General features: G+C 37.9%; 1 protein-coding gene across 1 annotated transcript in view; it reads left to right on the forward strand.

The window, feature by feature from the left end:
* LOC109969021 (CUB and sushi domain-containing protein 1) overlaps positions 1–24,294 on the forward strand; it is a 404,580-nt gene that overhangs the window by 260,644 nt on the left and 119,642 nt on the right. The window contains 10 exon segments of the mRNA XM_020615656.1: positions 1,428–1,568; positions 4,465–4,586; positions 4,747–4,819; positions 6,111–6,249; positions 7,170–7,357; positions 7,555–7,743; positions 13,202–13,318; positions 13,628–13,843; positions 15,190–15,315; positions 17,062–17,231. Coding sequence (XP_020471312.1) covers positions 1,428–1,568; positions 4,465–4,586; positions 4,747–4,819; positions 6,111–6,249; positions 7,170–7,357; positions 7,555–7,743; positions 13,202–13,318; positions 13,628–13,843; positions 15,190–15,315; positions 17,062–17,231 — 1,481 coding nt within the window.

Below are 24,294 nucleotides of genomic sequence, written 5' to 3' on the forward strand. Positions count from 1 at the left end.
AATGATGGGTATTTTGAACAAGTTAAAGCTGTCATGATGATCTAATTGTCTGGGAATGTGTGGTTCAAGATACATTCAGGTGAAATAACATCAATGACCTGGATACTACGGTCCACTTATATCAGTCTCACTTAAATCTAGCATCTGTAGGAAAGAGCATCTGTGCAACAGTTGTGTGAAGCACTGATGTTTGCCTGGTTTCCTCTAATACCAGAGTCTGACAGGTCCCTTACTAAGTCACTGCCAGGACACACAGAAGCTATGATTAGGGCAGAAGGTAGTGCAGTGCACTATTGATTGGGGATTTGTATTTTTCAAGTCACTGAATGCATATTTTATCTGTCAGAAATACCCCACTGTGACTCCTTAGTAAATATAAACACACAGTTTCACTGTTTACCCCCAGAAAATGAGCTGCAAAACCTTAGTATATATCCCCTGTAATATTTGATAAAAACAAAGTGCATTTTTGCTACACAGAGGTAGAAGAGTTTGGAAGACCTAATGTTTTTTTATGACAAATATTTATTGGTTTTAATGCAGGTGGAGATTACACAGACATGTGATGTGTTCAACACATAATGCTGCTGGATAAAAATCTCCAGAATGCCATCTGTGGAGCGGACTATGAGAAATAACATTTTTTTTTTTTGCACATTCATCTCAGCATTATCTCAGTAGTTTCAGAAATGTATCTAAACCTTTAGCAAGTCATCCTTAAATGGCCCAAAAAGAAAATCATCAAACCTTTGAGACACAAATTCTCAACAGACAATCTGACTCATCACTGTCATTAAAACTCCCAATGGTCAGATGCTCTCAAGCTAGACTCCACCAGGAACAGCCACAGAATTTTAACACAATATCAGTAATTTATCGTTTGAAAGGAAATGTTCTTCGACATGAATATTTCTGATATTTTGGCACACTTTGTTGCTAATACATTTTTGTTATTCTTAGTTAAACATTTCATTTCAGGACTTGTAATAGATTAGTTCTTCATTTTAGTGCCATCAGTATTAGAGAAGTGAATGAAGTGAATTATGCTCTTTTCACTCCATTAAATTTTTTAATTTGAAATGATGAACGGACAGGCAGGTGATGGGCTAATAGTGCTACCAACAACATTTTCCTCTGATGACTCCTAGAGAAGTGTAGTATTTAGTTTAATAGAAAATGGTTTGGAAATTGGCTGCATCTATCTACAAAATAACATTAAAACAGCATATTAGGACTTACTAAGTGTGATAAGGGTATGAATAAATATAGATATGAATAAATTCTGGACCTAATAACAAGGTCTCTTGGGGTGTTTTATTTTTCCTTTCCTGTCTTTCACTTTCCAAGTGAGTCCTTGGCCTAATGTTGCACTAATGCCCCATTAAAATGTGTTTCTAAATGATGGTCTATCCTCTGTTCTGCTTTAGGTCTGTCTGAACCAACAACATTTGGGACCTTCTCAGGAAAAGACGTTCCATCACAGATTGCCTCAAACGGACATATTATGAGATTGGAATTTCAGTCTGATCACTCTAACACTGGAAAAGGCTTCAATATCAGCTATACCAGTATGCCCTACTACCTACCTATTCTTTGTCTGTCTGTCTGTCTGTGTGGCTGTACGTCAAAATCTACCATTTGTATTTATTATTGCCATGACCACCACAACACAAAGTGAGGTTTGACTTATTAGTCCTCCTGCAGTTGAGTGCATTTTCCGTGTCATATATTTGTGGTGCTAGTCACCTCAGTCGAGCAGCCAAAGTATTCAACACCAATTTCCTGTCAAACTGGTTTGTATTTTATTTTAGTTCTCTCTGTTATTAGGTAAGTTTGGTTGAACACCTTTGAATGTGTCTGTCAGTGTAGAATCACATTCAACACAAACTATAAAACATGAATATGCAAAGTGGCATTCATTGTGTGCCAGGTTTGTTGTTTACTACTATATATGTTCAAAATACATTTTATAAAAAAATGGTCAAAAAGGGCCCTAATAACAGGTCTTTAAAGCCCCTTCAAACATACATATTAAACACTGTATAAATACAGTTAGTGGTTTGGATTAAATGTCTTTTCATCATACACCAACCAAAGTCTGATGATAAATAATTAATACACCACCTTCAACTGACCATCTAAGTTTATGTCTTACTGAGGCTCTTCTTAGTAAAGCTTGTTCCATTGTCAGCTTTGAAACTGACTACCACAGCCTGTATAGTATATTTATCTTCTCAAAGCTGAGCTAGTTCTGCATGACTGGTTCTTGTTAATTCTCTGTGATTCCCAACCAGTTTTGCACCACTTCACATGTCACTTCCCAAATGACCTTGTTTCTGGCTTTTCCTTGAGAGGTGACATTTGACAAATAAGTGTTTTTTTTTTTTGCCTTTTCAGCATCACAGCATGTCCAATGAAAACTCCTGTCTTTAATCCTAATGCAAACATCTTCTTCATGCTAATCCTGCCACAAATTAATGGTTTGATGCACCACTGGAAGCCAAAACATGCCTTTAGAGTCTTTATACTCCCCTTATGCATATACAGTATAATTTGTATTATATTGATAAATATTAATATTCTTAGAGGAAGGGAAAGGGAAAACCAAATTGTATCTACATTCATAAATTTTTTTTATCAAGAAACGTTTTGTGACTTTAATTGAAAATTCAGTGTCGTAAATGCTGTCAGTTCTACCCAGGGACTTAAAGATCAGGCATCTTTATGCTGTTTCAGTAATTTTATTCATTTACATTTTAATATAATGTATATACTGTATGAATGTTGATGGGTGTTTCCCTGGGTGTATCAGTATCTAGCTATACAGCATGGAACTCAAATATAAACCTTCACACATCAAACTGCAATGGGGGCCACAGACTTGTCAAAGAAAATATACACATTTCTAATTTATGACTTTAAGTTCAAGGTAAATTGATCCTACACAGTGTATAGTTAACATGTGTAAAGATTTACTTTTAGTGAAATGGCAGCTGTGGTTGTCAGTGCTATGTTTAAATGGGTCTGTGTCCAAACAATACTGTCATTATTGCCAAACAATCTGGTGCTGTGATAGTCTCTTCTCAGCTGCAGGACAGGGCTTTGCTGACCTGATTTGATAATGTAATGACTTTTGCAAAGTTAGAGCAAAGCCGTGTGGTGTACAAAATAAAAAACATCACTGCGCTCCCGAAAATGTCACACGTTGTTAGTGCAAAGCTGCACTTTTCAAACTGTGCTTGATTTAAAATAGAACCCACAGACACATAATTTTCAGCACATTTCTGTCAAATACAGAGTTCGTGTCTTTATTTATCTTTGTCTCAGTCTCAGCCTTATTATTCTGCAGTTTTTCCTTATTTTCTCTTTTGTTCAATCCATCGTGTTGATCTCCAGCTTTCAGTCTGACTCAGATTTCCTCCCTGTTTTGCTTTTTTCATTCAGACACAATCTTGTCTCACACTTTTTTTTTCCTCTCACACCCTCACAACCACTCTCAGGTATTTAAGCCAGACTCAAATAGGTTGTTTTTTCCTCTTCCATTTTGGCTTTTGTCTTTCTTCTCCCTCCTTTGAGTTTACATACAGTATATATTTATTAAAGCAAAAAACTTGTGTATTGTCATTTTGTATGTTTTTCATAGATATTTAGATTTACACATCGAGTCTATATATGTATATATATTGAGTAATGTGTGCCAGGTATACAGTATACATAATACGTAAATGTGCACGGGGTACCTGTGTACATTACCAGTATGGTAATGTGTGTAAGGATAAAAACATGCATGCATCTCTGGCTGATTTTTATCTCCCACAAGCTTATCAGCTTTTTATTATTTTTGTTGTGTCAATGTGTGCGTGGTTATTTTCTGTGAATGCTTTTGGCTTTACGTGTCCCGCATGTAGATTTGATCACATGCACATGTATGCAAATGTGTTTGTATCCATCTGCTGATAAACAATATGTGAAATATACAGTATGTGTATATTCTTTGAGTTTGGATATCTGCCATTTCCTCTCTTGTTTTTTGTTTCTTTCCTGTCCTCCTTTCTCTGCCTGTTCTCATTTCCTTTCTATCAGTAGCTAATCAACCTGAGACATGTCCAATCACTGGGTGTGTGCTCTGGGTGGGATCAGGTTAATCTCTGGAATGGGGATAATATAAGCTAAACATGTCAAGGTTGAACTCATGTGAAGATAATTCCATTCCCATATTTTCATATCAGTGGAGATGTCACATTTACTGACAGTAACACAGCAATGGTTTTCTCTGGTAGAACTAATTTTCAGCTGTTGAGCTAAATAGAAGAACCGGGGAACATTGTTCAAATTACAAATGCACATGCTTTCTGAAATGCTCATTCTGTTTCAAAGTCATTTCCCTTTGTTGCATGCTGTTTATTTAGTTCTAGGTTTAATGGCTGCTGTTTTAACTTTTCCTTCATTGTTGTCTCTCTGAAGCATTTGGTCAGAATGAATGTCACGACCCAGGAGTACCTGTCAATGGACAAAGGTATGGTGACCAGTTTCAACTGGGCAGCTCTGTGGCTTTTCGCTGTGATCAAGGATTTATTAGGACACAGGTAAAAATCTGATATGTTACTTCCAGTATTTGAAACTGCTGCTGTTACAGTCTCTGGTTCATTTTATAATTCTTTTCACTATTAGTAGTGGTATAAGTGTGCAGAAGCATATACTGTCAGTAACAAACCTTTTTAGCATATACTGTTGTCATATTTCCAGGGGTCAGATCAGGTCACTTGCATCATCCAGGATGGAAATGTTGTTTGGTCTGCAGCTGTACCTCGCTGTGAAGGTAAACACACATACACATACACATACTGTACAACCTGTTTACTTGGTATCATTCAAAATGATCCACTCGCAGAGATTGTAAAGAATGACAATGCATTCAACTATTGGTTCTTACTGTGCAGCTTAAATGTGATTATGCACCTTAGAAATAGTATGTTTTCTCTTCTAATTGCTTTAACTGCAAGTTTCACCACATTTATTCAGCCTGTTCGCAACTCTCAATAATAATCTTAAATTCTGCTGAAACTGGGAGACATTCTTCACAAAAATGTATCCATAGTATGCAGATACGTTAATATGGGGAAGTGATAATAACAAGACAGTGACTGCACTGTTAATTCAGCACTTTCTGAGGGCAATTGGGAACCACTGACCTGTGAGCATTTGTGTCTTTTCTGTATCGCCTCCATCTTGATTGTATTGTCTAAATGACATTATCAAATGTTGCCTGTTATTAATAAATGGGATAGAGGAGGCAATCAAATTATTAAATATGGAGTATGGGAGAATACTATCCCTCCTGTTGGACTGGGAATGATAATTATGTTTTATTTCTAGAATGACTACATTATACAGCTTCAGTGCACAGAGTGGGCAAAATGAAGTGAGGGAAAGAAAAGTGATTTTCTTTAGTGTGGTAAAAGTCTGAAGTTAGGAGAGCAATTAAAGGGTGAAGGTATCAGTTTCCTGAGAAAACAAGAAGTGGTGAGAGTGCAAAAGGTTAGCCACTACAGATTATTTATTGTAGAGAGAGCAACATATAATACACAGATCATGAACTCCAGGTCTAAAGTTTTTGCACACATCTGTGAAAACCAAACTGAATATAGTTATATAAAATGTTTTATTTTTTTTTATTGTATTTTAATGTACTATAATTGTGATTTCGAGACTATTAGTTATAAATTTGCATCATGTATGATGTGCCAGATTTGCTGCCCTAACATTGTGAGATGCAGGGAAATGAGCTTTTTTTGGCATAATTTGGCACATAAATATGTTTGATTTTTCCTGTCATCCTATAATTATTTAAGTTTTTTTTCTCCAAATATGTGCAACTCAGAAATTATGACTGTAGCACCAGACTGGCACAGCATAATTTCTGCAGGCAAATATTTATGTATGAAAACTAGAAATTCCTAATGCATTAAAGAGCTAAAATAAATTGAGCAGATGATAAATCTGCTAACTCGATGAATTATGAGTGTTGTGCTCATGCTATAACGGAGTTACAAGAAGAAATGATTAATTTCCTTCTGTCTGGGGTTGTGTGTGTCGTCATTTCCCTGTAGCTCCATGTGGAGGCCATCTCACAGCTCCCACTGGTGTTCTGCTGTCTCCTGGTTGGCCTTCCTTTTATAAAGACTCGCTGAGCTGCCAGTGGGTGATTGAAGCTCAGACAGACCATGCTGTCAAGATACACTTTGACAGGTAAGTTACTTGCCTGTGTAGCTACAGAGTGATGTTTGTCAGGTGTGTTAAAGTTTTCTCATGAGGTACTTGGGTAATTAGTCTAATTGTTCTGAGTCGAATAATACAATTGTGATGTTAGTCAGCTTCTACAATATTTAGTTCAGAATCGTTATAAGTTAGTTGGCTATAAATGTAGTTCATAATTATCTACTAGCCATGAGCAGGCACAGAATAACCTGAAATTGCTTTAGCTGAAATTTGCCTTTTTGTGAAGTGATGTAAAGCCGAGTTATTTTTATCACCTATGTGGCATTTCATTTCTGTAGGCTTCAGCATCAACACTGCATGCAAATGTCTGGTGCAGAGGCTTCTGAATTGTTCAGTTAGAGTATTATTCTGTTGTTGGATGTCAGTGGCTCCCAACTCTTGGTTTTCTATCCCATTAGTTATCTAATTGCATTTATGTGATGTGCTTTTCTAAATCAGTTGCTATTTGGTGCTATTTTGATAGCCAGCAACAATCAGGGTCTCAAGAACCAGCTCTGGATGTCAGGGCCCTGCAGCCACAACTGTAGGTAATTGCTCAGTCAATCAAGAAGTAAATTACTCAGACTGGAGTACAAGCAGTAAAGAAAGTGAGTGAGAGGGAAGTAATAAGTCAGTTACACAGGTTGGTTACATACGGTTTTGTGATTAAGTGTTCAGTTATTTAAATAGGGAGCTAGGATGAAAGTCAAGCACTTTTGTTATTTTACTTAGCAAAGCATACAGTGGATGACCTGAGTTCTCTTGCAGCATAAACACTGTATGTATTATTATATATTGTTAGTTGCATTAGCTGGCACACACATTATACAGTATATACCAGTCATATAGGTGATATCTTTGTGTATGTCAGGTTATTGCACACATTTTTGGTTTTGTTTGCATTGATCTAGGTTCCAGACTGAGGTCAACTATGACACACTGGAAATCAGGGATGGCCCCTCAGCCTCCTCCCCACTGATCGGTGAATACCATGGTACCCAAGCACCTCATTTCCTGATTTCCACATCCAACTTCCTGTTCCTGTTATTCACCACAGACAACAGCCGCTCTGCAGCTGGCTTCAGCATCAGATATGAAAGTAAGGCTGATGGACTGACTGATAGAAATGGCTGGTAGACACACACTGAATTGCTTAAAGGCACTCATACAGAGCAACAATGTTTTTTTATGTTCTCTAAGCACATATATATCTTAAAAAGGTGTAATTACCCACTACACATAAACACTCGCCCTCTTGACTCTGAGGTACTTGTGCTTGTGTGATGTGATTCTTAGGTGTGAAAATGGAGTCAGACTCTTGTCTTGATCCTGGTATTCCAGTCAACGGTCGTCGCCATGGCAGCAGCTTTTCAATTGGCTCCCGTGTCTCATTTACATGTGACCCGGGATATACACTAAGTGATCAGGAGCCGATTGTCTGTGAGCAGAATCATCAGTGGAGTCATGCTCTTCCCAGCTGTGATGGTGAGAATCTTTCATTTTAGCCTTTAGGAACCTTTAGTATCAGAAACACGCACACATATATACTTCTATCTTTGTGAGGATGCTCATGATTTAATGCATTCACTGGCCCCTTATCGTAATCTTAACTATCAGAACTAAATGATGTGTTTCAGAAAGTGAGGACCGGCCAAAATGTCCTCGCTCAGTAGCAAAAAAATACTTTTTTGGTCCTCACTATGTAGCAAGTACAAGAACACACAAACACACTCTGAGACTCATCTCACAGACTCTTCAGATTTCTACCTAAACCTTCAGTGAAGGCAGCGTCTGACTTACATTAATTTCCTGAAGTGTTCCCCTAACCTTAAACCACCTAACATTCAGCATGTGGTCCTGTAACACTGTAATGTTTCTTTCAAGAAGGCACACCATTGTCTATACCAGGGGTGAGCAAGCTTTATTATCTGAAGAGACATTTTTGGCCAGAAAGAAAAAAATATCTGGATAATTTGGTACTTTATCTTTCCATCCCTATTAAAATAACACAGTGTTTTTGTGCATTTATAAAATTATTGAACTAAAACAAGAAAGATATTAGATAACACTTTCATAATTTTAAGTGGGAGATGCCATTTTCAACAAAACAACATTGATTGAGCAGTGGAGGATAAAACCTGCTACTTATAAACGGAGTGTCTATAAATGTCATGCAGGCCTGTCCTCTTTATGTTCGTGCAAATGAAATAAATAGCCATATAATTTTTGTACTAGGCCTGTTATTATGCCACTTTATTAAGTTTTGATATTTTTCAGTTGAGAAATGAACAATCTAGTTTTTGAATATGTGATCGGTCGATCCAGGTAACACCAGTTTAGACGTTTTCAGAGATGTGATGACCTGCTAATGTGCCAGCTAGCTAGCTCTACTTAGCAGGCATAGCTGTGGCCACTGAGCCACGGATGGACTAGAGAGTGGCTGAAGAGCCACAGGTTCTATACAAACAGGCAGGTCTGTGTTGTCACCATGTTTGTTTTCCTGAGGACAAAGCCTTTTGCTCCACACATGCTTATAAAAAACAGTTGTAAAGAGATTTCTAAATAAATGCTTGGTAAAAGACAGTGATCATGACCTGAATTTAATCCTAAAACAAGGGTCTGATTAATTATGCAAGTGTTAGAGATGATGTTTTTCACTTTTCCAGTGAAACACTGCAGCCAAGAAATATTAGCCACAACTTCTTGTTGTGGCAATTTGGAGCCTCTGAGATTTCCATCAAATGCTTTAATTTATGCTTTATATATATGACTGTGATAGTGGTTAATTTAATCTATCACTGCAGAATAAAATAAACATTGCCCATTCAAAACTGTGAAACACTGATAAACATTGCAGTTTGTTAGACATTTACTGCATTTTATTTAGCTCTTTCTTCAAGCACAATCATTCTGCTTTTACCCATTGTCATGGCTATTAGCAAATGCACATCAGTCTTTAATAACATTGTAAATGTAAATAAATCTGAACAAATTGCTCTGTGACTTGTTTCACCTGATTTGCTTTAGGTGACTGAGACATTACAACATATAAGTGTCAGGTTGAGCTCTTAACTGTGACACTGATGGAAAGATTTGCAATCCAAGTACAAAGAAAAGGCACAGACCAGATGCGCTTAGAAGGTAAAGTTAGATTTGTAGCCAGTAGTCAGGCTCGCTTACATCTGACAATAATCAGGCAGAATGTAGCAGACCATGACCAGTACTGCAGCAGTGTCAGGCGTTCGCACGCATCTCTTTTTTGGCACAGCTGCAATTCCCCCCGGAAGTGTTTTTCAGGACCTCGCTTCTTCTGTGTGTTTGTGTATGAAGGGGAATGTGGGTATAGTGAAGTATCATATTAGAAGTATCATTTAGCAGTTTGTTCCTCAATTAAATAGCATAACACAAATAAAAAAAAACTTGGTCCAAACAACATAAAAAAAAAAAAGCACCATAAAAACAAGAAATAAAATTACTGAACAATGTGGGCTTGAGCCCGAGAGCCCGAGGTGCAAGAGATAAGAGGAGAGTCCATAATAAGATATTACAAAATGCTATTCCCAGTCTTTTGCTTTTTTCCCAGTTCACTAGGATATTAATTGTACCACCAGTCTCCACAGGGCACACATAACCGCAGTGCCTCGAGTTAGACATCCAGCCTCAGTGACATTATATGGGTCAACAGGCACTACTGAAACAGATGCTCAATGGCCACTCGCAGGCTTTCTCATTCAGGATTTGCCCACAGCTCGCACTATCATGGGAGATGAATACATAGTATCTGATTTGATCTGCCGATTGAAAAGAGTCCAATTTGAAAGCCAAAGTCGGGATGTTTCAACTTGGGAGTGAGTTCATACCGAAGCAATCTATCTCACAGTATCAGCCACATAGCATGGGCCATTTTAAACGACCACTGTGGCATTTTCAATTTTCAGCTGAGCATACCATCTCACCAGACAGCTGTCACACTACGAGACACACTATTTCAGAATGGCACATTTCTAATACACTGCCCGAGCCTTGACTAAAATTTACTATGCCATTGTTTGATTTTAGAGATCATAGGACTAAAATTAACTGTCAGCTTTTTGACTTTTGATTAATTATTATCTTATTTGTTCTGTTACTTTACTTGTTTACTACTTATTGACCTTTTCACATGTCCATTTCATCTTTTGGAACTGTGGGAGGAAACCATAGCAAAAACCCCCACAACAAAGAAAAAGGCACACTTGGAAATGGATCTCACTTCATTTTAGAGGAGAAAAGTACATTTTTTCCTTCAGCTGCTTCGCACCAGTGGCCACCACAGCAGATTCACTTGATCCATAGTTTGGTACTGTTTTTATGCCAAATGTTCTTCTTGATGTAATCCTACAGGCAGTCAAACTAACCTGCATGTCTTTAGACTGTGAGAAGAAGCCAGAGCACCTGGGGAAAACCCATGCAGGCGTGAGGGAACACATAAACTCCACACAGAAAGGCCCCGGTTGGCTGTGAGGGTTGAATCCAGAACCTTCTTGCTGTTAAGTGACAGCGCTAGCCACTGCACCACCAACGGTCGAAAAGGAAATCATCTTTAAAAGCTCCCGCAGTCATACTTAAAACAAGTCATTCAAACACGCGAACATTAGTGATAATGATCTTACTTACAGTATCGTCTCAGAGGCACAGTTATCATTTCAACAGGAAAAGTCAAACTTTTCTTTTTTAGACCTTTTGTACTACTGTATACACTGCATTACACAGCTACCAAAAGTCATTATATTGACCATATTGTGTCTAAAAGAAAAAAACAAAATGATATGTAGTCCTCCCAAAGGCATGCACACACCATTCCTTCTTAGTAATGCCCACAGTGTCTGTTGGACCCAAACTACTCATCTTATTCCTGCAGGTCAGCTAAATTGCCAAACAGATAATACAGAACACTGGCTGCTCTTTTAAGTGTCAGGAAGAATAGTGAAGGGGCACTGTGGCATTTTAAAGCTTGCAGTTGGTGCCCAGATAACAACTTGTAAGAAGTGACCAAAGTCACAGTATCACTTTTCGTAAAAATGCTATAGCACCCTTTAAGAAGGAGATAATTAAAGATAGAGAAAACATGGAGGCAGGAACAAGGAGGAGTGTAGCTGAAATCTGGTATAATATCATTCTCTATTTACCTCTGCACTCCTTGATAAATAACATATCTTTCTGTATCTGCTCGTTTCAATATTCAGTGTTATATTTCTGCTCTCAACACTGAAGGCAGCTGCACCCAGCCTTCCTTTCTGTCTGATTCTTTTCTTTTTCTCGCATTGTTATATACTTCACACTTTCTCGCACACATACATTAACACCCTGTCTCTGTCGTCTCACACACAGATCATTCATGCATAGTGAAGTAAGTACTCTCACACAAAATAGATGCAGTATGCACAGACATGCACTCGTGCCTCCTTCAGCAAAGGTCATTTAAGGTCATTTAGTCAGACAGTGTCCTAGCTCTCGCTGAACCCTGATGGGATAGCGAATAAAAATCTGGCGCTGGTTGCGACATAACACAAGACAGTTGGTCAGAAAGAGAGAGAGGGAGCGCAGCTCTCAGCACAGCTCTTCAGCTCAACTCCAGCTCTGGTGAAATATGCTATAGAACAAAATGGAGGGAAGGACATTGATAAACATAAAGATAGGGAGTGGAAGGTGTAGACACTCGAGACACTGGAGTAGCTGCGGGATCATGAAATAACAGAAGTTGCAACATCTGTCGGTCAAAATAACAAATTGATATTTTACAAACTTTTCAACACTTTAATTGTCGCAGTGTTTGTTTTAGGCGCTAAAAGGAACCAAATATTGAACTGCCAACACATAAGAAGGACGTTAACAGTGAAGAGAGAAAATATGGTCTGATTCCATCTGGGATGTCTTTGTTTAATAGCTAAGAAAAACAGTCCTTTTTATTTTCATGCCAGTCAAACACCTTGAAGCACTTTATTGGAATTCAATTTAACTGAATTGAGATGAATGGAACTGAAAGAGACAGAGGCACAGTGCGAGAGAGAAACAAAGAGTCAATATATTATCTTTGTTCAGCAGTATCTAATGCACTGCAAGCCCTCTTTTACTCTCCATTACATGACTATAGTATTTTCCATTTTGCTCTGTCCCAGATGAGTTTGTCCTGTTCCATATCAGCAGTGTAGCTCTGTGTGGAGGCTACGTTAGGTGCCTGCTAACACACACACACACACATCGCTCATTCTTTTTCAACAAACTGCTCTCCCTTCTCCGTCACATTTCTCTCTCCTCAGCTTCCTATTGTTTCTACATTAAATGCATTTCTGGCCTTCACACTTAGTTTCTTTGTCCCTGCAGAAGCTGAAGCTGCTTTTTAAATCTTGTACTCAGTTTGAAGTTGTACAGTACTTTTCTCTCAAAATCAACAGGAACTCAAATTTATGCTATATGATCGAAATATAAATATTATTAATATTATGTCTCTTTTTTTGATTATTTGAGCTCATCACTTAAATGACATTTATATAAATTGTATAAAATACAAACAATTGCAACACTGGGAAATAATATTCTATTATTGTTCTTCAGCTTCAGCTTTTTCTTCTTGTATATACCTCCAGTTATCCTGTTTTAATGTTTTACGTGCTAAAGTACTATATGCTCAGTTCACTAAGTTCAGGCAATTAGCAGTTCTGCAGATTAAAAAAAAAAGCTAAAAGGGTTTAATTGCAGTCCATTTTAACTAACATTGGATATTTACAGCAATTAAATCTTTCATTATGTGGTGACTTCTTACTTGTACTGAACACATCTTTATTTTTCAGAATTTATTGAGGTCTTTTTATAGCTCAGTGCAAAGAACTTGTACAGTGATAAAACAGAGATGTTTACTCCCTTTCCACCCTTCTCTGTTTGTCTGTCATTTTTTTCTTCTTAGCCGTTTGTGGAGGCTATGTTTATGGTAAGACAGGGACTATTCTGTCTCCTGGCTTTCCTGACTTCTACCCCAATTCTCTTAACTGCACCTGGACTATAGAAGTGTCTCATGGGAAAGGTAAAAACAGGCAAACACGATGGAAACACCCATTAATTTGCTTTACAAAAATGCTATTTTGTTGAAATTTTTTTCTTCATATGTTAGAAAATATAATTTTCAATTAGCATATGTTGAAGAGTGTTGTACATTCACGCTCTAAATAGTAGCTGGTATGTGTTTTGTCTTACTGGTTTGTTTTCTCTGTTCATCTACTGCAATTTGTGTATCTGTGACTAATTCTGTCTTTTACTGCGCATATATCCATCCATCCATGCCTTTGTCTATCCATCCATTCATCTGTCTTTTCATTCATCCATGAATTTTCAGGAGTCCATCTGGTTTTCCACACGTTCCATCTGGAGGAGAACCATGACTACCTGTCCATCACTGAAGACGGGAACTTCCAGGTCCCAGTAGCTCGACTCACAGGCTCAGTTCTGCCCCCTAGTGTAAAAGCAGGACTCTATGGGAACTTCAGTGCTCAGCTGCGATTTATATCAGATTTTTCCATGAGTTATGAAGGCTTTAATATTACTTTCTCAGGTAAGAACATCAAAACAAAAGCTAAAAGTTTTGTTAAGTGAAAATCTGTCAAACTCTATTTACAGGATAGAAATAACTTCCCATTTTAGCTGGATGGAGACCACACTTTTTTGATCTAGACTGACAGACTGAACAGCGAGTAAGGTTGTGTATTCTTGTGTGCTAACATCGTGCATCATTGTGCTTAAGGAAGAGGGCAGTAATTGCAGAAACAGTTGATGCTAACATTACTGTTAACACATTTCCACTGTATCTCCTCATAACAAAAGCTTTCTACTTCAGAGGCCTTTCAAAGGTCATTCTTCACAGGTGTAAATTCAAGCATAACATAATGGAGTATATGTTTACCATTTGGAAAGTTTATACATAACAATAAACACATGCTAATTAATTATGTGACAGAGATTTATAAATGGCGAGGAAAGGCTCAGGGAAAACTGCCATCTTTGTTAGCAGTGCTGCTTGAGGTGTCCTGTCCGCAACTTAACAGACATTTCATTTTGTTCTATCTATGGGCCACAGGGAGATTGTTCATTACAATAACATGAGTGGCCTCTGGGGGAAATATGAAGGAAGACTGAGTGGCAACTCTGTATCCAGCACTTTTAATACAGCGGTGTGTTCGACCCACTGAACATTAGTGTTCCGCCCACACATTCCCACTCTACCCATCCACTTTATATTGTGATGACGTCACAAAAATAAAACTCCCTTTTCTCTGGAAGAGTTTTACAAATATAAAACCTCCATGGATTAAGAATGCTTAGTAGAAATAGTGAAACCAGAGCTTATTTCTGTTTCAGAGTATCCTATCAGTAATTTAATGAGTGTCTCTTTTATAATAATGGCCTATGTGGGGAAATGGTTTTTGGTCTGCAGGGTGATTTGCTGGCTGCAATACAGTGAGAGGCCAGTGGGAAAATTTGGCAACAAGGCTCTGTGGTGGTGCTACAATATATCCAGCTCTCTTGAGCCGTCTGTGGTTTGGACTTGGTAGGCAGTTCCTGCTCAGGTGCTGCAGTAAAAGATAATATATATTTTAAAAAAAAAGCGTTTTATGAACTTTAAAGCATGTAAACATTTTCTGGTAGACCTCTGAAATAAAAATATGAACCTGAAAGTGTAATACATGCAGTATGCCTGATGGCTAATGCGTTACAGTCCCATGTTTAACGTCTTCTTTGCCCAGACTATTAAATGTAATTAATTTTTTTTTTGTTTACCTTAAATTCCTTATCCTTGGCTAACTGGACAGCATTCACACAGTACCTGTAACTTTCTCACCAACTGAGTCTTTTCATTAGGACTCCTCAACAGTGTTATTTATCTCTAATGTATGTACAGAGTATTTCAAGTTGGCGATTCGCTCGCCTTCTCCTGTTTCCATGGCTACCGACTTGAGGGAGACAGCAAGATCACATGTCTGGGAGGAGGCAGGCGAGTCTGGAGCAACACTCTGCCACGATGTATAGGTAAGACAGTCAAGCAGACACTGACTAGTCACTAGTAACTAATGTTAAATGATTGGCACCACATACAAACACATCAAAGTAATTTTTTGAGCATATAGCGTAACATTTCAGACGCACACATATTGTTTAGAGGTTGGAGATTATTAAAATTTTCTTCTACAGCATTGCTTTGTTTGCACACCATTATATATAGCAATGGTGTCACAAGCCTTTGAGAAGTAGTTCTGCCTTCAGTATTTATCGCTTTGGAGTGGTTTATCTTCTGTGAAAATAAGTGGTATCTCATAAAATCAAACTTTCAAATTAACTTCTCCACCATATGAATAAGTCAAGAGGTAAAGTATTAGCATTTTACTAGTTGTAATATACAAGTATTTTATTACAGATATAGGAGTAATTTACTGTTATTTAACTGGTTGACTGTTGGTTTTATTTATTCTGTTACTGGGTTGTAATTTGCTGGTAATAGATGAGGAAGCTGCATGGATGCAAGTGGTGATTTATGAGTCTGAATGGTGGCTGCTGGTGACTAAGACCCAAAAAACAGACTGAAACTGCTACATCATCTGTCAAGAGATCAAGCCTAAGAGGAAGCTGAGCAAACGCAGCTGGCAATGTACACTGGGTTCATCTCTCTCCCTTTCTTTCTAAATGTCCCTCTCTTTAGCTCTCAGTTTTTAACTTTCTAACCATTTCTTCTCCTCTCCCCCTGCATTTACAGTCCTTGGGCAGATAATTAGGGCATTAGCTGCTTTATGAGAAGTGCTAATACTGTGTCTTTTGTTACTCCCCTTTTCTCTTGTCTAATTTCTCTGCATATTTTCAAATAGCACTTGATTGTCCTGGTTCATCCGCTTTCTTCTCCTCTTTTCTTCCCCTTCCAGCTCTCTCCTCACGTCTTTCTTCTTCCTTTTCATTCTCCTGTACTCTCTCACTCCCACTCTATAGCACTGCCTTCACTTTCAAAAGAATTTCTGAAGAATTGCTGGCAGGCTTCTTGAATGCATGCTCAATATCTCTTTGCCTAATCTGCTTTAAAAATTACAGAATGGTTACAAAATGTTGTTTTGAGTCTAATATTTGTTCAGACTTCATAAATACTGCATAGTTTATTCTTTGTACTGTACTATAGTTCCATATTGTTCTCATCACCTTCTCTCTTCTCTGTCTCATTATTTGCATGTCCTCTTTCTCCTGTAGTAGTGGGGGTACTCCTCAATGGGAGTTAAGAGCTTTGTCGGCTTGCTTCTTTTCTCCTATCCTCATTTACATATGACAAGAATCTATTTGCACAAAGTATCACATATTTGAATTCCTAAACTTTGATAGGCACTGCATCTTGTAGATCATTTACAATAATTTCTATAAAGCACTTTTTCTAACAAACTAATCCAGACATGGTTTCATGAAGTGTTTTTCATTTCTTCTGCTTTTAATTTTATGCATTTTATATGTAATTGCTGTGCTTGTAGTGTTTTTCTGTCCCAAGTGCTTATTTTTAATGTCTTATTTAGAGTACATTGGACAGATTGCTTCATTATTATTATTATCGCATCTGCTCAGTTAAATATATCTTGTAGTTATACGGGACATACACCTTTCTCTAATCTTTTCATGTAGAATTGTGACTCTGAGTTTTTTACGTAACAAGTCAACTCAGAAATTCTAACTGCTCAAAATTATTTAGCAAGAATCGCTGTGATTTTGATTCACAGTGTCCCTGTCCCCTTTCCTCTCTTGCTGCAGCTGAGTGTGGAGCCTCTTCACTGGGCCCAGAAGGCGTCCTCCTTTCTCCCAACTTCCCTTCTGACTACGATAACAACCATGAGTGCATCTACCACATCACTACTGAAAAGGGCAAAGGAATCAGGTTGAAAGCTGAGAGCTTCTCGTTGCAAGATGGAGACTATCTCAAGGTATGTGTGCACACAGACACACAATCACACAGTAGTAAAGACTATTTCTGCTTTTCAGTGTCTTGGGCTCAAATGACATATTACAATCCCAAGTCTTTAAATATAAATTAAATGTAAGTAGTGTACATCTCTAAATCTGTGGATCCCACTGTGCAGCTAGCTATTTGCTTCTAAGCAGGTAATAGGTCAATATATTATGTCATTATTGAAATATTTGAACGATAGCAAAACCCTTTTGACAACTCTCGTTTAGAGCGGGATTATTGCACCAATTTTCCACAGCGCCATTCTGTATAAAAGGCACTAAGCCTTCGTGGCATGCCAGTGCTGACCTTCCTTTATTCCACCACAAAAGGTAATAAAGTCGGTGCAACCATTTCACCTCAGTGGGGAGAGGTGGCTTGGGGGTTGTGGGCAGAGGTGTATGAAGTTTTAATGAAGTGTTGTTTCTGCAATGCACCTCCGGGGCATTTAAATTTAGGATAAGATAAAAGGTACAATAAAATTTTTTTAATGTTGCTCACAAGAATCAGTATCCATGACCATAACCATTAACATGTTGTACACTTTGAGTCCGAATCATATTGTAAATGTGCATTGCAGGCAAAAACACATCCGTACTCTGTTCATCTGCCATTGGCAGATTGAAATCAAGGTTCCTGATATGCTTTTCAGGTGTGTGTGATATACTGTACACATTGTGATGTCACAATGGACGTCACATTAAACATCGCGCCTCTAATGCCAGTGTTGAATTGATGTATTCCCCCTGGAGATGTATAAACATGAACCAAGAGCAGAATGTTGGTATCTGTGTAAAAAGAACAGGGGGTGGCATTATGCCAGCTTTTTTTCAGTGTAAATAGGCAAAGAAAAAAAAAAAAAAAAGGGGGGGCCAGCCAATATAATGTAGCCTAATCTCTGTGTAACAGAGGCAAAAGAGTGCGGATAGTGTTGTCAAAACATGTTACTCTGTACTCTCATGTTCACAGCTACCTACATTTTTGAAGAGCAAATTGCAAATATTATCCAGTGATCTGAAAAAAATTTTCTAAGTTTTTTTTTCAGCTTACTATGACCTGGATGACTGAGAATCTGCACAGACATTATTCAGTGATATAACTAGAAGTATCAGAGTATCAAACCACAACCTCAGTATCACCTGTATATACAGTTTCTGTTAATGTCAAACCCTTCATTACATCGGTATGATTTTGTTTGTTCACTCATCAAGAAGAATGCATGATTGCAAAGCTATTCAGAATTAAACAAATATTTCTGGGAGGCTTTCACACTTTGGCGACTCCCTCGTCTTTGTTTGACACAAAAGCAACTACTCTGAATGGTGATTTTTTTCTCTATACATCTTAGTCCATATTCATTTTTATGCTGCACTGCAAAGCCCAAGATTTCTCAGTGCAGTCCACAAAGCGCACCTAGCTTTTGTTCCAGCCATGCACACCTGGTCCAATTAAGGTGTCAGGGAATGTGTAGCTCTTAATTATATGAGGTGTGCAAGAACGAGGCTGGAATAAAAACATGAGTGACAAGACGGATTTGAATTCTTGGTTTATTATTGTTAGCAAGGTTTGACTTAGCTGCTAGAAGTGTTAAACGTTGTAAGAAGCAATAACATCCCTGCAGAGTTTTATTACCCATGTTCTCGATTACTGCTGATGGTGCCCCTGCTGCAGTGGCTATCCACGGATGAATGAATACACAGGAAATTGAGCCACAAAAGGATCAATTCTGCCTCTGTTAACCCTCTAATCAACCGAAAACAGTTTATTGTTGTATCTGAAGGTTATCCTTAGTTTTATACGTGATTATTAGTTGTAATATGTGCTAATAATAAGTAAAATACATACAATATGTGCTGTAATAAAGAGAGTGAGGCTCATGTGTTAAACTTGAAGACACTGGAAGGAGATACGAGCTGGATCCACAATATGTTTTTATGGTACTCCTTAGTTTACCGGTGCCCTTATGATTATTAAGGATTTGGAGTTGTCACATTCTATATATGAGGAATTCATTGAAGTGTTTACATATTAAAAACTTGGATGTGCAAACTTGTGAATTACACATGTTCCCAAGGCTCATAATTCTTCATAAGTCTTCTCTCATGTAGATTTGCCTACTTCAATGTCAGTTAAGAACAGCTTTATGAGCTGTTTTAGTCTTGACACATCATCAAACACTGTTTCTATTCACAATGTCTCTTAGTGGTATTAGGCCTGAGGGCATGATTAAACCTGTATGTGGTTAGAGTGTATTATCAGCATTAGGTCTAGAGTATTGACTGAGCTCTTCTGTGGTTAGATTGTATTAGCAGGGTTCTCTCTGACTTTAAGAGAGGCTTAACATTATTGTAAAAGGCAGAAATGTTCTCACTGGGATAGGAATTAAAAAAAGAAAAACCGCCTGAAAGGTGACACCAGGATGGGTAACAGACATAAACATGCTTAAATCTTTCCAATATATTCATTCACACCCTGAATCTAAAAATGATAACTTTAGTTACATTTGAAAATCTGATGAATTAAACTTTATTGATCCCTGCTGGGACATTCACAAGCTACCCAGCAGTATGTAAAGTGTAGTCAAATTAAACAGTAAGTTCATAAGCTAGTTAACATTAACTCCACCTTTACCAGCTTCAGCAATGCATCAATAATTTTATAATCCAATAATAAACATTAATGTGAAATGTGCAATTCTGCATAAAGAGTACTTTTACTTTTGCTACATTTCTGCAGCAAACATATTTGAAAAAGTTACACACTGTAGCTTTAAGAAAACAATCTGAATACACTTATACCACTCCAACCACTAAGACTGGAGAGCAAGAGAAAACATCAAGGTAGCCTGTGGCTCAGGAGGTAGAGTGGGTTGTCTCCTAACCGGAGGGTTGGTGGTTTGAGTCCCAGCTTCTCCAATTCACATGTCGAAGTGTCCTTGGGCTAGACACCAAACCCCAAGTTGCTCCTGGTGGCTGTGTCATCAGTGTGTGAATGTTTGTATGGGTGAATGGAGGAAAATGGTGTGTGTGCTTCATTGCACAGAAAAGCGCTGTACAAGTATAAGACCATTTACATGTGGGGTTAAATTTACTCACAGGCAAAGAGATGACTCTAAACACATGGCTATATGGTATCGCAGTGCAGGCTGGGTAAAGAAGGGTTGAGAAACCAGAGCTTGTCTTTTTCTCACTTTATTATCATACAGACAACAGAACCAACAGCACTCTGAACCCTAATGCACACTCAACCTCGCCAAGCCATAACTATATACAGCCCACCCAGAGGGGCATTATTGGGGATCATGCCAAGTGTCTCTTCGCCTCCTATGATACAGTATGTATCAAACAGTCATAGCAGGCTGGAGTCGCAGTTTGTGCATTTGTCAGCCTGCATCTCACTGTTCAATGCATATGCATATAAGAGAGAATCATGCCAATAATAGGAGGAGACATGTTTACAGAGGATAACTATGCATTTGGTCACACTATTTGCGACTGTCAATTTAGCGGAAGAAAATTCCCTGAAAAGGAGGTTTAAACAGCACATTTGGGGTTTATAAGAGCCACGAGTACAGTTGTAGTGGTGTAAATAAATGTGATTTAAGTGTAGCTTATATGTAACTAAAACCTCATTAGTAGACCCAAAAATAAATTAGGCAGTTATTAATTAATGCAATGTCTGATTACTGTAACACAAAAGAATAATGTTTGGGGAATTGTGGTTTGTTTTCATCAAACTAGAATTTAAACTTAACCATCAGTGAGTGATGTACAATTACTACAGGCTGCAACCAAACAGCTCTAAGTAGATGAGAATTAGCTGCATTTACCTCAGCATTAACAATCATATCCACACCTCCACCTTCTCCGAGCTGCTGGACCAGGTTTCTTTCTCTCCCTCTTCTGGTTGTGGTGCTTGTGTATGTTTTGTACATCTTTGATTTGCCCCATACTTCATTTCCTTTTTGTTTAGCATCAGTGTTCTAAAGATTTTTAATATAATAATTTTGTTATGCTAACAGTTTTTTTTCTCACGTGGGGTTAAACTGCAGCCAAAGTAAATATTTTGTAATCAAATTTCCACATTATTATTTCTGTTCTGAGCTTAGTGATCATATAAAAATCCCACCTCTGAAGTGCGGCTGTGAGTTCTACCTCAATCACAGAATGCATCTTGGCGGTTCAGTACCAAGATCAATCCAGGAGCTGACTGTAAAATGAGCTCTCGTCTTAGTAAACAGACACTGAGTACACATAGATTGAAAACCACAGCCCACATTTGCACAAAACCTTAGCAAATCTAGACCTTGGTATTTTTCAAATTCTTCATGAGGCATTTGACATAGTGTTTACTGTAATGAATTGGAAAAAGAGGAACAGAACACAGTGAATTACTACAGTAGAGATCCCAAAAACTAATGAGGACATTTTGGATTCTAATATAGCAATCGAACACGAACATGAGCCCCCAAGACTAAGTGAGGAATGACACAACACGTTCAGCACAGTGCATAAAACAATACGAGACTGTTGGCTTCAGTTTTAGTGTGTGGGGTCCAAAAGTGCTAATAACAAAAAACTGTTAAAATTACATGAAAAGTATCTCTTTGCAGTTATTTTCTCGTTTCAATAAGGTGATGTACTATACTGTATGACCAAAAATTAAGTGAGCCTGTCATGTTCACCAGCGTAGTAGTAGGTTGTTTAATAATGTGTTCTTTCCTCTTATAAAACTCTCAGGCCAAGTTTTGCCCCAAGTAACGACTTGAGACTAGTAAAGTTGTTTTTTTCTTAAATCCAACATAGTATTTTTGTTTCATGTGGGTCACTGTAGCCGTTAACATTGATTTAGACTTTGAGTTTAATAACTTAAACAGATAGGACTATAAAATGAATCAGTAATTTTCACTTTTTTCCATTGTGCACATATAATTAAAAATATACATTACAGTTTAAATTTGATCAGAGCTTAAAAAGAAGTACTGTATCTGTTTAGCCTCAACTGTATAAAAGGTGGACACTGTGACAGCTCTCAGAAGTAAAGCCACCGTGAGTCTAATGCCCCCTGGTGGCTGGATGCAGTATAGCTCATAAATCCCACCTCCTCTACGTTGGATTCAAAATTCAAGATTTTTATTTGCCATTTACGCATAAACAGTCTAGGCATATAGGAATTCTTGTGCAGTTAGTGGACGGGGCCTGTGCCAAAATAAAAACTCAAAGTAGAAATCAAATACATTTTTCCCATTTTTCTGTGGTATTTGGAAGATATTATCATGCTGGTTTGTATACATGTAGTGTTTTTTCTTTTAAGTTTGTTTTTAATATGTTATTTAATGATCTAAAAAGAGGCGTCTTTCAGTTGATTTGACAGCTTTGATTTACAGTCCAGTGCTGTCACCCCACCTCTGGTCATTACTGTGCAGATTCTGGTTGCAATAAAGCAAGATGGCATCTGCCATATTCACAATATTTTGGCTTCATTTTTGCATGTGTAATGTTCAACATGTGTATTAATTGTAACTTTTCCAAAGAGGGAGCAGAAAACATAGTGCAAACTATAATGAACTGGAAGGAAAGCCCCAAAGTGCCACTTAGGCTACCAATTAGCATGCCACTCCCCAGGCTAACGGTAATGGAGCTAATGTCTGCAGCTGCAGCTGAACACTCGCACAAACCTTTTTTTTTTGACAAGCTTTAGGCTAAAGTCTCTTGTAACATATGAACCAGCTCATTAGAATTCATTTGCTTTTGGCTGAGTTTTCTGCCCTGGCACTGCTAAAGAAACAGCTAACCAAGCTCAGTTCACCTAAAAATCTCCTTTAATACAGCACTGGGCCAAACTTACTCAGATGTACCAACCCTGAAGAAGAAAGGAGATGGTGAAAGTGGGGGTGTGTAGGAATTGTTATGAAAATAGAGGTGGTAGGAGAGCAAGCGAGAAAGCGAGTCAGACAGAGAGAGGAGGGGTGGCAGATGGTGACAAGTTGATTTATGAGCTGCAGGGCTTTCATTAACCATACTGAGTTTTACTGAAACAGAGAAAGGAGGGGAGAAAGAAAGAAACAGAAGCAAGTAAGAGAGACAGCAAGATGCAAAATTGAGGGTTATTGTGAGAGGGATGCAGGAAGAGATTAACTGGGAAAATGTTTTAGGGGAGTAATACTATAGATACTGTAATACCACTCTTTTTTTTAACTTTTGCTCATTTTCAGCTTTCCCATGTCTCTTTGTGTTATTCATATTTGTGCTTTCTATCACAGCCCCATAGTCCAACATACTGTAACTCCTACTTTGGTGAAGTTCCTCCTCTGATTGGTTATACTTGTAGAGATAGAGCAGTACTTGCCTGAGCTCTTTTTTTCTTTGGCATTCCTGCCACCAGCAGACATGTCACCACCAACCTGTGGAAATGTCCCATGCTGCCAAATATAAGCATGAGCAGTTAGCATTTATATCCCAGCTGGGAGATAGTATTATGGTGTACTTCAGAGTCCTAATTCTCCCCTTCAAACTGCAGTCAAAAGTAGACTGCATTTCCCAAACTACTATTTTTCTGCTATTCACATTAACCACTAGAAGATATAAAGTAGACTTCAAAACAAACTAAAGTGTTGAAGTATCAAATAGTCACCAGCTGTAAAACCTGCATATATATCTATATAAAATTCTCTAAGCTCCTCTGCTGTAACACTGCCTGCTCTGCTCTCCATATACTGTATATGCTCAGTATGTCGGAAACAATATTTTTCTAAAAATGTTCCGAAGTTTGACTAAATACTGTACACAGTGTCCATTTGTCACGAGCACAGTTTGATTTGTTGTGTGTATCTGTGTTGTCCTGCGTTGGTTTCAGGCATGAAATGTAATCTATTAACAATGATAGCAATAAAACTGTGTATTGTTTTGGATGAAATATAACAAGTGCAGCTTTGGTAAATGAAAGTGCTATAGCAGTGATTTGTGCACATCAACCCATCAACTTGACACTGTTACAATTCATCATTTCTGTGCGGTTGAACTTTCTTGTGTTGCCAAGTT

The sequence above is a fragment of the Monopterus albus genome, unplaced genomic scaffold (assembly GCF_001952655.1).
Source record: "Monopterus albus unplaced genomic scaffold, M_albus_1.0 scaffold168.1, whole genome shotgun sequence".
NCBI classification, from domain to species: Eukaryota; Metazoa; Chordata; class Actinopteri; order Synbranchiformes; family Synbranchidae; genus Monopterus; species Monopterus albus.